The 15,684-nt window shown below is 33.8% G+C and overlaps 1 protein-coding gene across 2 annotated transcripts in view; it reads right to left on the reverse strand.

Annotated features, from left to right (window-relative positions):
• The window catches only part of FBXO33 (F-box protein 33), a 43,120-nt gene that overhangs the window by 9,488 nt on the left and 17,948 nt on the right, over positions 1-15,684 (reverse strand). Inside the window, exon 2 of one of the 2 annotated variants that reach the window (XM_074290731.1) lies at positions 96-206. The exons of the other annotated variant lie outside the window; for it this stretch is intronic. Within the exon in view, the coding sequence (XP_074146832.1) occupies positions 96-206 (111 nt within the window). The remainder of the gene's footprint in view (positions 1-95; positions 207-15,684) is intronic. 2 annotated transcript variants of the gene reach the window in all.

Below are 15,684 nucleotides of genomic sequence, written 5' to 3' on the forward strand. Positions count from 1 at the left end.
ATAGGTAAAGGTTAGGACCTAAACTTTGAATCTCTACAGTTTTATACACAGTAGGTGCTTAATAAATATTGAATTGAATTAAATTATTAACTTACTGCTTAATTTTTTTGCCATCTGGGTCCACCTTGCTGAGGTATATATTTGATAAACTTCCTTGCTGTTGCAGAATACTTATGTCTCCAAAAAGACTAAACTTCTGGAGGTTCCTACAAGGGAAAAAAAAAATTTATAATCTGAATTGCTCTATACATAGGAATTTTTACAACCTAGGTTCTTCAGTTCATTGTTTCAGGACAAGAAAAAGTTCAGTGTCTAGAAGATTAGAATAGGCAGTTTCCTAACAAGAAAAATTAGATTTGGGAATTGAAATATTACAGATAATAACAACCTTGCCTTTTCCTATCATTTCAGTTGCAAATCATTGCTTCCAATTTTGTTCCTATGAGATATTTTAAAGACTAATGGGGGCAGCTAGGTGACACAGTGGATAGAGCACCAGCCCTGAATTCGGGAGGACCCAAGTTCAAATCTGGTCTCAGACACTTAACACTTCCTAGCTGTGTGACCCTGGGCAAGTCACTTAACCCCAGCCTCAGGGGGGGGGGAGGGAAGACTAGTGAATGAGGTGTTTTGTTTTACCTATCTTAAGTTTACAATCAAAATATGCTTATCAAAATTTTCCACTTTCCACAAAGAATACTGGAAAATCTAGAAAAATTCATTTTGGCAAAAAGAAAAGTGCTTGTTTCTTTTAAAATATTTTAAAATGACCAAACTTTCATTTCCTCAGTCTATACTGAGATCATGAATTTAAAAAAAAAAAGTCAAAACTACTCCAAAAGATATGTTGATATCTGAAGTTCCATTTGGACAGTGCAGCATCGTAACTTCTCCATATTATTGCCATGTTTTGTTTTGTTTTTTTCCCAGCTCAAAACTACTTTTTAAATTCCTAACTGGTATATATACTGAGGGCAATGATTTACTCATAGGATTTTTTTTGGGGAAAAAAAAATTTAAAGTTTGCTTTTATTAATAATATCTATAATTTCAAATGTATAGGAATAATGCAATGTTAAATTTTCAGCTTCCACTGGCACTTAACAGAGTTCTATACAATCCATATTTGTTTATCTTCTTTGACAACTTCTTGTTCCTTCCACTCTTCTAGCCCACCTCCCCCTCGATTTTCAAAGGCTTTGATCAAAAATATTTTAGGTGTTATACAGAAGATGTATGACATGTAATTAAATTGGATAAGGAAATAAGGAGATAAAAAAATGAGGATATTTAAACACTTTCTACTACTCACTTCAGTTCCTGTATTTGGTAACAAAGCCTTTCCAAATAAGTGATTATGTGAAGGGAAAAAGGAAGCTCCCACCCAAATTTAAGTGTCCAAAATATTTTTATTAAGGGATACTTTTTACTATATATTCTGGTGACGGGAATGTTATGGTAAGGCAGCTCCACAGATGATTTTCCAACTTTCTATTTCTGTCCATGGTTCCATCCTGAGCCCTCTTCTCCTTCTTCCTCTAGTCTATTTCTCTTGCTAATCTCATCAATTCCCATGGATTCAAATATCACTTGTATGCTGATGATTCTCATATGTCACCTTCCCCCTCTGCGTCCCTTTCCCCAACAACTTTCAAACTTTCCTATTACTGTCAAGGTTCAAAAACAAAAGTATCATACTCAAGTCCTCACTCTTATTCATCTTATGCAATCCATTGTCAGAATACTGTTATTTCTACCTTCTCAAGAAGTGCTGTCTATGCCCATCTTACCCGATCACTAGGTCTGCTAGTTGCTCTCTTCTGCTTCATATCTCTTTCTAGTCTATCCTTCACTTCAATATCAAACAGAAAAAAAGGAGCACAGATATGACCATGTTAACCCCTACTAAAAAAAAAAAATTTCAGTGGCTTTCTATTACCTCCAAGATCAATTATAAAATCCTTTTTTGGTGTTCAAAGTCCTTTATAACCTGGTCCCTCCAACCTTTCTAGTATTCTTACACCTTACCTTCTTACTCCTCTCAATTTACTCTGTGATTTAGTGACACTAGCCCTTCCATTCCTCAAATGGAGTTTATATAATTGAGAGCTAGAGGTTCAAGATCACTGGTGAAAACTTGTTAACCACTACTAATGAATTCAGCAGGATTATTAATATTAACACAGTTTAGCTTCAGGAAGTTTTCTTTAAGTTTAGGCAAAGGGACCAATGGGAGGAAATGATGGAATAAGTGTTCTGTCCTAACTCTGGGCAAGTCAGGCCAGGAGACAGGTAAAAGAAGAGGAAAAAATAGTGTTTCTCTAATCCTCTGCAGGCACTATTCTTCTTTCAGCCTCCTAAATTCAATTATTTATAAATTCAAAATGGGGCTATTTGAACCCAAACTGGATTTATCTATGACATTAGCTACCTTAATCAGTGAAAGGAAAAGAAATAACACTGGGAGCCAATTAATATGGGTGTAAATCTTTTCAAGATATTAGGAGAGCTAGTAGGATGGTTTTAGGGATGTGTTCAGTTTTTTTTCCCCTCTTACCCTCATGATTCTACTTGAGGACAGTAATTCGGATTCTATAATGCTATAAAAATAAACTTCCATTATACAAAAACCTTACCAATGGCAAATAGATTTTAATTATTTAATATAAATGTGTAAGCATGTATATTAAGCAAGACTAATCCTATTACATTCGCCAGGTGGCACATGCAATCAAAACTCTTAAAAATCAAAAATCAATATATAATAAGGATTAGAGAAACTGCAAACCAGAAACTATAAAATGGATCAAAGAAGTCACACTTTAAGGGACCTCTTTTAATAGTTTACAAATCTAAAAATGCCAACAAATAGGCCTTTCTAAAATGACACTACTGACGCAATCACCAGAAAACATCAGAATGTTTTCTAAAGTCATTTTTTTCTAGCAATTTTAACACTCTTACTTAGTAAGCTTTATGAGTAGCTAAAATTAAGAACTGCTCTAGAGCTATGTCTTTATTTGGGCAAAATTAACTGACATTTCATTTTTCAGAAAACTAGTAGCTAAATTTATTATCTTCATATTAAAAGGGCTTTAAAAAATGCTAAAAATTTTAGACCCAACAAGGAGCCACTAAATGGTTTTTTGAAAAGGATAATTATATGTACAAAAGATTTGGTGCTCCTTCTATCTTATTCCTTAGATCTGATTCTGTTTGGCAAAGGAAACTCTCATCCTGATAGAACTTAGAACAATAAATAAAAATATTCTTTGCTCTTAACTTTTCTTCATAAATGTTATAATATTTCTCAGTGTTAGGACAGTACTATCTTTGCTAGTTATACCTACCTGGGTTTACTCATTCTTTAAGCAAGTTTTTGACCAGCAAAGTGAAGGTAGTGAGCATGTTTGAAAATGAAGAGAGAGGTTAGTTTAGACCAGAGAAGACAAAGATAAGCTGGGGAGAAATGTGGCTGGATGGAATGGGTGAAGAAAGTAAGGAATATATTCTCGGTGTGTTACAAATTAAAAATAGTTGAAAAATAACAAGGTAGAGAGAAAGCATTATAGACATGGAAGTGAAAATGTCCATAGCTGAAAAATGAAATGTCTTGCTCAAGCAATACCAAGGAGGTGAGTAATAATGGAGTAAAGAGAATGTAAGGGCCAATCTGGGGTGAGGATAGGAAGATTAAGGCTAAATTATGAGAAGCTTTGCATACAAAACAGATTCTAGAGGCAACAGAGTCACTGGAATTTATTGAATAGGGGGTGACATGGTCAAACCTGCTCTTTAGGAAAATCATTTTGGTATCTGAATAAAAATGCTGGCCTGAATGGGGAGAGATTTGAGGCAGGTTACTGTAACAGTCCATGTATAAAGTCTCTCCCCTGACTTAGGGGAGAGAAGAGTGTATTTAAGAGATGTTGCAAAGGTGAAAAGAAAAGGCCTTGGAAACAAACTGGATATGGGGCTGGGAGGGTAAAAGTGAGGGGTCAAGAATGAAATTAAGTTGTGAGGCTGGGTGACTGGGAAGGCAAGTGTTGTGCCCTTAGCAACAATAGGAAAGTCCAGAAGGGCAGAGAATTCGTGGGGGAAGGGAAAAGGATATTATAATTCAATTTTGGACATGTTGAATTTAAGAGGTCTACAGGACACAGTTTAAGATGTCCAATATGCAATGACAAATATGAAATTGGAGATTAGTTTAGAGATTAGAGCTGGATAAGTAAATTTGAGAATCATTAGCAAAGAGCAGATGAGATCTTCAATAAAACACTATTTTATAGGAAGAAGAATGGACACAGCCAAGATGGTAGAGAGAAAGAAGTAGAAGCTAGCTCAACATATGTCCTCAACAAAGATCTAGAGAATGCAACAGATTCAATCAATTGGGGAAAAACAAAGAATAAGTCACAGGGAGTCCTTTTTCCCATTCAAGGAAGTTTCAGAGATAGACAGGAAGGTCTGAATATACCAGGTTTGATTTTTTTTGGAGGGGGGAGGGGAGTCTGTCCAGGTATATAGCACATGGCAGCAGTGACAGGAAGTATTCTAGATCCAAAGACTCAGAGAGCCAGGATAAGACACCAGAAAGGGAAGCAGAAGGTATTGCTAAGCAAAACACTGGGTGAAGGAAAATCCTATCTCCTACCATCCAACAATGGGTCACAGATCCAGGACAATGGGAGCAGGTGCCCTGAAAACAATTTCCAAGAAACCTTGTTGCTCTAATCCCCGAAGTGGACAGTAATATCTTAAGACCAAAGGATAGCTCAGTCAGCAGTTCAAATGCTCTGAACCTGCAAAGGTTTCCAGGAAGTCAACAGTCATGCTGCAGTCTGCTGAAACTTCCAACTAGAAACAGATTAAGGGAAATATTAATTAGAAGCAAAACAGACTCAAAGGGGGTTAAAAGGGAAAAAAAGGAAGGTAGGACAAATATAAAAGAATAGAATGTTATCCTCATCAACATCAATTATAAAATGCAAACAGAATAAATTCACCCATAAAAAATAAGAGGATAACAGAATAGATTAGAAAACAGACTCTAACCATAGATTCAAACAGGTTTGAAACAAAGATAGTTAAACTAAGGGACTGGAATAAAGCCTATTATGCTTCAGCTGAAATAAAAGACACGAGAGATAATTATAACATCAGACAAAGCAAAAATAAAGAGACCTAATCAAAGAAATATAATCAGGGAATTTTAAAGAGATTAAAAAAAACTGACAACAAAAATAAAGCATTAACTAATTTGATTAAGAAAAATTATCTAATTACTATTAACATTTAAAAAATGAAGATGAGTTCACAACCAATGAAGAGGAAATAAAACCAATTATTAAGGAGCTATTTTGTCCAACTATATGCCAATAAAATGAATAAACTAAATGTAACAAAAATATAAATTAACCACTTTAAGAGAACAGGAAAATAAACTATTTAAACACACCTATGTTATGGGGCAAAATGAACAAGCCAAAAAATGAACTCCCAAATTAAAAAAATTCAAGAAGGATTTACAAATGACTGCTACCAAACATTTAAAAAACGAATACAATATAACATAAGTTGTTTGAAAACAAAATATGAAGAAAGGATCCCATTAATTCCTTCTACAACAAATACATGATCTCAATACCTAAATAAAGGACCACCAAAACTGGAAAAAAATAACAACCCCCCCCCAATAACCCATAAACCAGTATCTCTTAAGAATATTGATACAAAATTTTAATCATCAAGGAGACTACAGCAAAAATATTTTGCGATGATAATAATCTATGACCAGGCTGGATTTATACCAAGAATGTGTGGTTGATTCAAGATTAGAAAAACTAATTAGGAAAATTAAATGGAAATTGTGGCAGAGTTTCATAGAAGCTGCAGGTGACAGGGAAAGGCTAATAAATGACAGAGCCTAAATGACCAAGTACTTAACCCAAATTTTGCAATAAGGTACTGTAAACAACCCAAAAGAGAAAAAATTCAGACTTCTACTCTGGTATGAAGAGAAGTAATAAAATTTTTATTCCTGAAATGTATAATTTAATTGGTAATTACCAATATTACCAATAAAGCTCAGGAAGAGGAGATAGAAAAGAAAATTCTATTTAAAATATATAGAAACAGTATAAAATACTTGACACTCTACCTGCCAAGACATTGACAAGAACTATATGAATACAATCATTTAACACTTCATACAAATAAGGCAGATCCAAATGTGGAAAAATATTAATTGTGGGTAAGAGACCACAATATAATAAAAATGACAACACTTAAATTAATTAACTTTTTCAGCACCATATCATTCAAAGTAATATTTACAGAGTAAATAAAGATCAAGAGTATTAAAGGAGCCAATTTAAAAAAAAAAAAAAGGCAAGTTAGGGGGCCTAGCAGTACTAGATCTCAAACTATGCTACAAAGTTGTAACTGTTGAAACAATTTGGTGCCAAATAGGAAATAGGATATTTGATCAGTGAAACAAATTAGGCACACAATATATAGAAGCGATAAGCACAGTGGCAAACTGTAGTTGGCAGAATCTTGGCATAGAACAACATCTCACAACTTTAACACCAAGATAATAAGCTCAAAATGGGTATGTTAGTCAACCATAAAAAGGGTAACATCATAAGGAAATTAGCTATCATGTTGGGAAGAATTCATGATCAAACAAGAGCTATTAACTCTTCACAGGAAATAAAATGGATAATTTTAATTATATAAAATGAAGCTTTTGTACAAACAAAATTAATGCAGGTAAAATACGGGACAAAAAACCAAGAAAGTGAGAAAAATATTTACAGCAAATTTCTCATATTAAGAACTCATTTCTAAAATATAAAGGAAACTGAGACAAATTTTCAAACATAGAGCCATTAAACAACTAATAAATCAAGAGCTATAAATAGGCAGTTTTCAGAGGAAGAAATCCAAGTTATCAATAGTCATATGAAAAAATGGTTTAAAATCACTATTAAAACAGTAATTCTGAGGTGCTACCATCTCACTTATCAGATTGGCTAAAATAACAAGGAAAACAACAAAAGCTGGAGAGGGAATAAGGGAAATCAGGTTCATTAATCTGGAGCTCATTGGTTGAACTATGAACTAGTTCAACCTTTCTGGAAAACAAATTGGAGCTATGCCCAAAAAGCTGTGCAACCTTTGATCTAGTGATACCATTATTAAATATAACTATCATAAAAATATCAAAGAAAAAGGGAAAGGATGTATATATAAAATATTCACACATTGGAAACTCAGTTGATGAATGTCCATTAAATGGGAAATGGCTGAATAAATTGTGATACATGAATGTGATAGAATATAACTAGTGTGCTGTAAGAAATTATGAAAGCGATAGTTTAAGAAGATTCTGGGAAGACTTGTATGAACTGAAGAAAAATGAAGTGAGCAGAGACTAGAGAATAATTTACACAATCACAATATTGTAAAGACAACGAAATATAACTTGATAACTGTTTGATACAATGGCCAATCAATCTCCAAAGAACTAATGATGAAACTTGCTACCCACACCTTCAAATAGGGAACTAATAAATTCAGAATAGATTAAAGCATATTTTTTCTTTTCATATAGTTAATTCCAGAACTTATTTTATATGACTATGAAAGTACATTTTAAAAATGTTTGTAAAAGGTTGTAAAAAATAGTATAATGACATGAGTAATGGATAAAATCTTGTTTGACATCCAGAGTTAGGAGGTATAATTTAGATAAAAAATCTACCAAAGGAGACTTAGAAGGAGCAGTCGGGTAGTAAAGAAGAACCAGGAAAGAGCAGAGTCCCAAAAACCTAGAAAGAGAGTATTTGGAGAGAAGACTGACAGTGTCAAAGGTTGCAGTGAGGTCAAGTGGGATAAGGATTGAGAAAAGATCTTTAGATTTGGGAGTGGATAAAGAAAATAACCTAGCTTAATCATCTTTTCTAGCCTTACTTGATTTATGTATTCCCCTTCACATTTAGATTCAGCTAAACTGGTCTACTTATTTTCCTGTACTCAGCATTACATTCCTTATGCCTCTGTAAAAACTATCCCATATGCCTGGAATGCATTCCTTTTTCACCTTTCTTTCTTGGAATACTTAGTTTCTTTCAAGGAATAACTCAAGTATCATGTCTTCCTTGTATACCGACCTTCAAATCTGTTATTGTGAATATTTGTTTCTCTCAGTACAATATTTTCTCCTTGAAGGCACTGATGATTTTTCTTTTTGTCCTTTTTTTCTGCAATACTTACACAACTTGTAATTTCACTAGTAAACACTCTCTATCAGTATAAGCCTGGCAACTGCTGGACAATTAATTATTTAAGACATTTAAGAGAGCTGTCTGGGGTACTGAGGTAGAATGACATACAGTTAGGTATGTATGAGATGTTGTCTAAACTCAAGTGGAATTCAGATTTTCCTGACTTCTAAGCTAGCTATCTCCTACCAATACCTAAAAATCTCCCACAAATCAGGTTGTTTAAAATTGATTAAGATTTGCTGGACTGAAATTATTTGCCTTATAGCCTCTTTTTGTAGTGGCAAGAAACTGGAAACTGAGTGGATACCCATTAGCTAGAGAATAGCTAAAGAAGTCTTGATACATGTTATGGAATATTTTTATTCTATAAGAAATGATCAGTAGGATTATTTCAGAAAGGCCTGGGTAGACTTACATGAAATGATGCTAAGTGAAATGAGCCGAACCAGGAGATTATTATACACCGCAACAACAATATTATATGATGGATCAATTCTGATGGACATGGCTCTTTTCAACAATGAGATGATGTAGGCCCGTTCCAATAGACCTGTGATGGAGAGAGCACTGTGGGAACTGAGGGTGGATTACAACAAAGCATTTTCTCTCCTTTTGTTGTGGCTTGCTTGAACTGTATTTTCTCATTTTTTTTTCTTTTTGATCTGATTTTTCTTGTGCAGCAAGATAATAGTATAAATATATATGTCTATATATTGGATTTAACATATATTTTTACCATGTTTAACAAATATTCTATTACTTGCCTTCTAGGGGAGAGGGTGGAAGAAAGGGGGGAGAATTGGAACACAAGGGTAGATGTTAAAAAATAATTTTGAATATGTTTTGAAAATTAAAAAAATAATAAAAAAGATTATTTGCCTTAATTGCTGACAAAGCTTGTAATCGCCTTCCGGAAATTATTGGGCCTTTAAGGTGACCTGAGGGAAGAATTAAGAAGCAGTGTTTAACAAATTATAAATATGAGGGAAGACATTATCTGCAAATCTGAGTAATAAATTTATTAAAGAAGCAAAGGCCTTTCTTATTTCCTTTTTTTGGGGGGGAGGGGAGCCTACATAATTGGGGTTAAGTGATTTGCCCAGGGTCACACAACTAGACAAGTATCTGAGGCCAAATTTGAACTCAAATCTTCCTGACTTCAGGGCTGGTGCGCCACCTAGCTGCCCCATTATTTCCCTTTTTTAAGTGTGTTTTCCAAATTAACTAAAAGGGTATAGAGTGTAGACCTGAGATTTCATTGCTATACCTAATGTCCAGATGAGGAAAATCCCTCTGTCAACCTATGTTGATTCTCTGAAAAAAAAAAAATGCCTAAAGATTGAGACGTTAAATGATTTGCTCAAGGGTCATATAATCAGTAATATGACAGAGGTAAAATATGAACCCTGACTTCGAGGCAGTTCTTTAACCACTCTAAATAATTATTTATCTTTATTTTATTTTCCCCCACTATATGACATCATACTTATAAATATTAAATATAAAGTCCAAATAGTTCAAGATCATTTTACAGTCTAGCATCACTGAATGCCTACCTTTTTTTTTTTTTTTTTTTTTTTTTTTAGTGAAGGTTGAGGCAGTTTGGGTTAAATGACCTGCCTAGGATCACACAGCTAGGAGGTGTTAAGTGTCTGAGGCCAGATTTAAACTCAGGTCCTCCTGACTTCAGGAGGACTGAATATTCAATCTATTTTTTCCTTAAAAATTATAAAGACTTTAAAGTCACTAAACTTATTTCTTTCTTTATAGAATCTGAGATTTAAAGCTTGAACCAACTTTAAGAGACAACTAGGCCTCTAGATTCATGTCTAGACTTGATTTTTATTTTGCAGAAGAAACTCTAGAGTTATATAACAACCAAAGTCACAATGGTTTAAAAAAAAAAAAAAAAAAAAAAAAAACTCAGAGTGAGTATTTGAAATCAGGCTCCAAGATGCCAAATTCAGCACTCTTTATACTGCATCATATCTTTTACTCAAATCCTGAGTCTAAATCTAGCATTTTTCCCACTACTATGCAAAGTATTTTAAAATCACAGAATTTTAAAATGGAAAAGGATCTTAGAGGTCATTTGGGTCAACTCTTCACCATGGCTCAAATTCACCTTTATAATGTTCTCAATGGTAAGCAATCAAAATAAGCACTTTGCTAAAGATACAAAAAAACAGCAAAAACCAATTTCTACTCTCAAAAGAAATTACATTTTAATGGGTGGGGAAAAAACAGCATACATAAATTGATAAAGAAAAATACAGAATAAGTCCCAATGGGAATGGAAACTATGCCTACTAGAGGTAGCAATGGAGTTGAACCTAAAGGTAGACAGTAAATCTAAGAGTAGAAGGCTGAACAGGAGAACATTCTAGGCATGGGGGACTCAGTCAGTATAAAAGCACAGAAATGGAAAAAGATGGAATCATATATGAACAGCAAGTAGGCCAGTAGGAGGAATCTTGAGAACCATGAATTAATTAATTAATGTTTAAAAGGCTAGAAAGATGGGAAGAGGCCAAGATGTGAATCATTTTAAATACCAGAGTTAGTTATATTTGATTCTAGAGGTTAAGAGGAAGCTATTAGTATTTACTGATAAAAGGGTCAAATGTGCAATTTTGGAAAGTCTTTGGCAGCAGTTTTGAGAGAAGGAGAGAATGGAGTGGGGGAAAATTTTGCAGCACAAAGGCTTAATTAGGACATTATTGCAATAATCCAAGGAAGAGGTGGACAAGAGTTTGAACTTGCACAGTGGATGTTTGAGTAGAAATAAGATAATGTATACACTGAAATTTAAAGAAAAATTACAAGATTTGGCAAATCATTGGATATGTTGGAGACAGAAAAATAATAAAGAATGATACCAAATTATAAATCCGGATTATTAGAAGGATAGTGCTTTCCTTAACATCAATAATAGATGTCTGGAAGAGGGGAAATAAAGAATAATTAGCTTTTATATAGCAATTTCAAGTCTACAAAGTGCTTTACAAGATCTCATTTGATTCTCAAAACAACCAGAGAAGATAAGAGCTATTCATTATCCCCATTTTATAAATGAGGAAACTGGGGCAAAGGTAGGCTAAATGATTTGCCCAGGATAATACAACTATTAAGTATCTGAGGCAGGATTCAAATTCAGATCTTCCTGACTCCAAGTCCAGATCTCTGTCCACTATGCTACCTAAATAATAATCTCTGCTTTGGACATGTTGTATCTAAGATCCCTATAGACCATCAAATTTAAAATGTCTAACAGAAAATAAGTGATATAGGACTAGAGCTCAAGAGAGAGAATAGGGCTGGATAATTATGTCTGGGAACCTCTGCAGAGAGATGATAATTGAACCCATAGGAGCAGATGAGATCACCAAGTGAGAAAATGTAGAAAGAGAATGTAAGAGGACTCAAGACCAAGTATCAGGGGACATCTATAGTTAAGTGGGCATAACATTAGTGAGGATCAAGGCAAGAAATTGATAAACTGACAACAATGTGGTATCTAAGATATATAAACAATAAACAGATAACACACACACACAGTAAAACTATTTCTCAATAGAAAAGTGGTCAAAGAATATAAACAGTTCTCAAAAGAATTGCAAACCACTAATATATGAAACAACTTTAAAATCATTAATAAGAAAAATAAAAAGGTTTCACCTCACATGCTATAAATTGGTAGATAAACAAAAACAGGAAATCAGAGTTAGAGGGGCTATAGGAAGATTTACCAGTAGACTATTAAGTGGAGCTGTGAATTTATTCCTTTCCCTATCAATGAGCATCTGCTTAGTTTTCAGTTCTTTATTAGCCCCGAAAGAGCTACAATAAATATTTTTATGTATAATCTATTTGGGGTACAAAATCTAGTAATGATCTTTGGGTGCTTTATCTGCAGAATTCCAAATTATTGCAAGTAATCATAAAAAATGTTGAATATGAACACAGAATCACGGAAACATCTATATGAACTGACAGAGTGACAAGAAGAGCTAAGAAAAAATATACATAATGACCATGGCAACATAAACCAAAAGAATCACAAAAATAGTATCGAGAGTAAATGTGCAAAATTAAAAAGAACAAGCATGGTTTGAGAAGGGATGTGAGAAGACATTCTTATTCTTTTGTGAAAATTTTTCAAAGAAGGAGGTTCAGAATTGTAGCCCACTATACATTTTCAAACTTTTTTGATGCATTAATTAGGTAATGCTGATTAATCAGTCATAATGATTTTCTTCCTTTTATTGTCTTTAAAAATATAATTATATTTATATATAATATATATAAATTTATTATAGAGGATAGCTATCTAAAGATAGAGAGATAGTGGAGAAAATCATGGTGATGTGAAAAACCAAACTACTTCAAAATTGTTTCTTAAAAAGAGCTTCTAAAAGACAGAAGAACCAAGAAAAAGCAGTCATGAAATCCCAAAGAAAAGAGTATTCAGGAGGTTGTGGACACTGTCTATCAAATGCCAGAGAGAGATAAGGTTGAGAATTGAAATGAATCTAATTTTGGTTAAATGACTTTAGGATGGAAATCTAATCCATTAATTGTTTTTATAGTAGTTGTTTGTTTGTTTGCTTTTTAAATAAGCCAAAAGATTGAAGATTAGAAAAAGAGTTCAAGATGATGGTGGGGGAAATCTTCTGGAGAAGATGGGAGGACATGGGATCAAGGATACATATAAAGGGGTAGCCTGGATAAACAGAAAAGGGTCTATCTCATTAAGTATTGGAGTAAAGAAGACAATATCAAATGGATTTGAAAATCGATGAAGGAGAAGAGGGAAATCTTTGTAATGGTTTCTCCCTTCCTTTCCCTCCTGCTTCCCCTTCTTTCTTTCCTCCCTCCCTCCCTCCCTCCCTGCCCCACCCCCCTCAGCTGTGCTGAGGACAGAGAAAGATTTGAGGTAATGAGCCCAGTTGAGAAGCTGGCACAGTAATGCAGGGGAGAAATAATAAGGCCTTGACATAAGATAATGGCTGTGTGAAAAGAGATAAAGAGTCAGATATGACAGAAGTTATGGAGGTAGAAAGGATCTGTAGGTAGAAAGGTATCTATAGAGAGACAGCTTAAAGTCAAAATCTTCCTGACTTTGAGAACAACCATTGTCATCAGGAGACAAATATGTATGTGTATAGGTAAGCATATATGTGTATGTATGTATGTTTTTAAAAAGCTAGTCACATAGCAAGAAAGTGATAAAATATGACTATAACAAAGGTATATCCTGTACCAAGGAGATACTGAAATAATTAAAGGGTTAATAATTAAATAATTGAAGAGTTCTTCAATACATTGGCAAGATTACCCCATGAAAAATTTATGGAAAGATGTAATTATGAATTAAGCATGATTTTTACACAATGAAAAGGAATGGAGAGGTTGTAATCTGTAGTACTGGAGAAAGCACTAACCATAGTGGTAAGACTCATGGATGCACAAAATAGAAAACCAGGACAAGTTCTGACCTGAAGAATGTCTAAATCCTTGGCTTAAAAAGTATGAAGCAAAAACAACCACTATACTTGACCAAAAAAATAAAAAACAAAAAACCTTCCTTTCATTAAATTTTTTAAAAAGCCCTACACATATATTAGTGGTATTTTGTTTCTAAGATAATTTTGTTAGGCTATAACATTCTGACAAATCCAGAAATATGATAAATTATAAATTTTAAAGATTGGTTGACAATCATCCGAGGAATGATGTCCAAAAAGCATTTATGAAGCCAACCATTCAAGATTTATTAAGGACCTACTACCTATTATATAAATAACTAGGTGCTATGCTCTCTTGGAATTTATAATCTAACAGGAGATTTTTAAAGACAACTTGTCACTTTGAATGTTTGTCTCTCTAACTGCTAAAATTCAATAAACTAGGTTTGTCCCTAAAGAGAGATCGTAAAACATAATAAAATAGATCAATAAAAATAGCTTTAAAAAAAAAGTTGCTTTCAATACATGTCTTTGATGGAGAGAGAAAAAGAGAAAGAGAGAGACATAGACAGACAGACAGACAAGAGACAGAGAGTGATCACGAGTGTGTGAGTAGTGGACACAGATACCAGTCAAAAAATAAGTTTTGTTAAGTAAAAACACACACACAAGGAATCTTAAAATGACATACTTGAAAATTGATAATCTAGCATCTGTTGGGAAGACAAAGTAAGGCAAAAATACTCTCTCTCAAGTCGTGAATCATCTATTAAGTCCCCACCTACTAACTAGGCACCGTGCTAAGTGAAGGGATGTTTCAAAAACAAAAGAATTCTCCCTAACCTCAAAAAGCACACATCTAATGAGGGAAGACAAGATGCAAATACTTATGTACAAATAATGTATAGACAAATGATGTGTAAATTAAAAATAATATCAGAAGGAAGCACTAATGTAAGTAATATCTGGAAAGGCTTCTTGGAGAAAGTACAATTTTAATTGAGATTTGAAAAAAGCCAGGGAAGACAAGGGGCAGAAATGAGGAGGAAGAAAATTTCAGATATGGGGACAGGCAGTGGAAAATGCACAATGATGAGATGAATTATCTTTTGTGGGGAACAACAAGGAAGCTCCCTAAAGCTAGAGAATTAAGAAGGGAACAAAGTGAAAAAAGACTAGAAAGATAGGAAGGGGAGAGGCTATGAAAAGCTTTAAACGTCAAAGAATATTGTAATGGGCCCTTCCATTTATAAATGGTCTAATTATTAGGAAGCTTTTCCTGACATACAAAATCAAAATTTATCTTTTTGTTTTAGTGCTGTCTTAGTCTTTGTTAACCCCATTTAAGATTATTATTATTTTTTAAAGCAAAGATACTAGAGTGGTTTGCCATTTAACTTCCAGCTCATTTAATAGGTGAGGAACAGAGGCAAACAGAATTAAGTGACTTGCCTAGGATCACAGAACTAAGAAGTGTCTGAGGCCAGATTTGAACATCCTGATCTAAGGCCTGGTGCTCCATTCACTGTGCCACTTAATTGCCCTATTCTTTGCTACTTTCATTTAATGTCCCTCATTCTACCCTTTAAGAACTCAAACAGAACAAATCTAAGCATTCTTCTCCATGACAACCTTTCAAATACTTGAAGACATCATTTAACCCCAGTATCTTTTCTTCTTCAGGCTAAATATTCAATTCTTTCAACTAACTCTAATATGGCATGGACTCAAAGTCCTTTACCATCTTCATTATCCTCTACTCTTCAGTTTATTAATGTTCTTTTTTAATCACTCTATTAGAACTAACTTCAATATTCCAGGTGAATTCTGCAGAGGACAAAGTACAGTTTGTCACTTCTCTATTACTGTATGTCACTCTCCTCTTAATGTAGGCTAAGATCAAAATAGCTTTATAGGCTGCC

This window comes from Sminthopsis crassicaudata, chromosome 2 (assembly GCF_048593235.1).
Source record: "Sminthopsis crassicaudata isolate SCR6 chromosome 2, ASM4859323v1, whole genome shotgun sequence".
In the NCBI taxonomy this organism is placed as follows: Eukaryota; Metazoa; Chordata; class Mammalia; order Dasyuromorphia; family Dasyuridae; genus Sminthopsis; species Sminthopsis crassicaudata.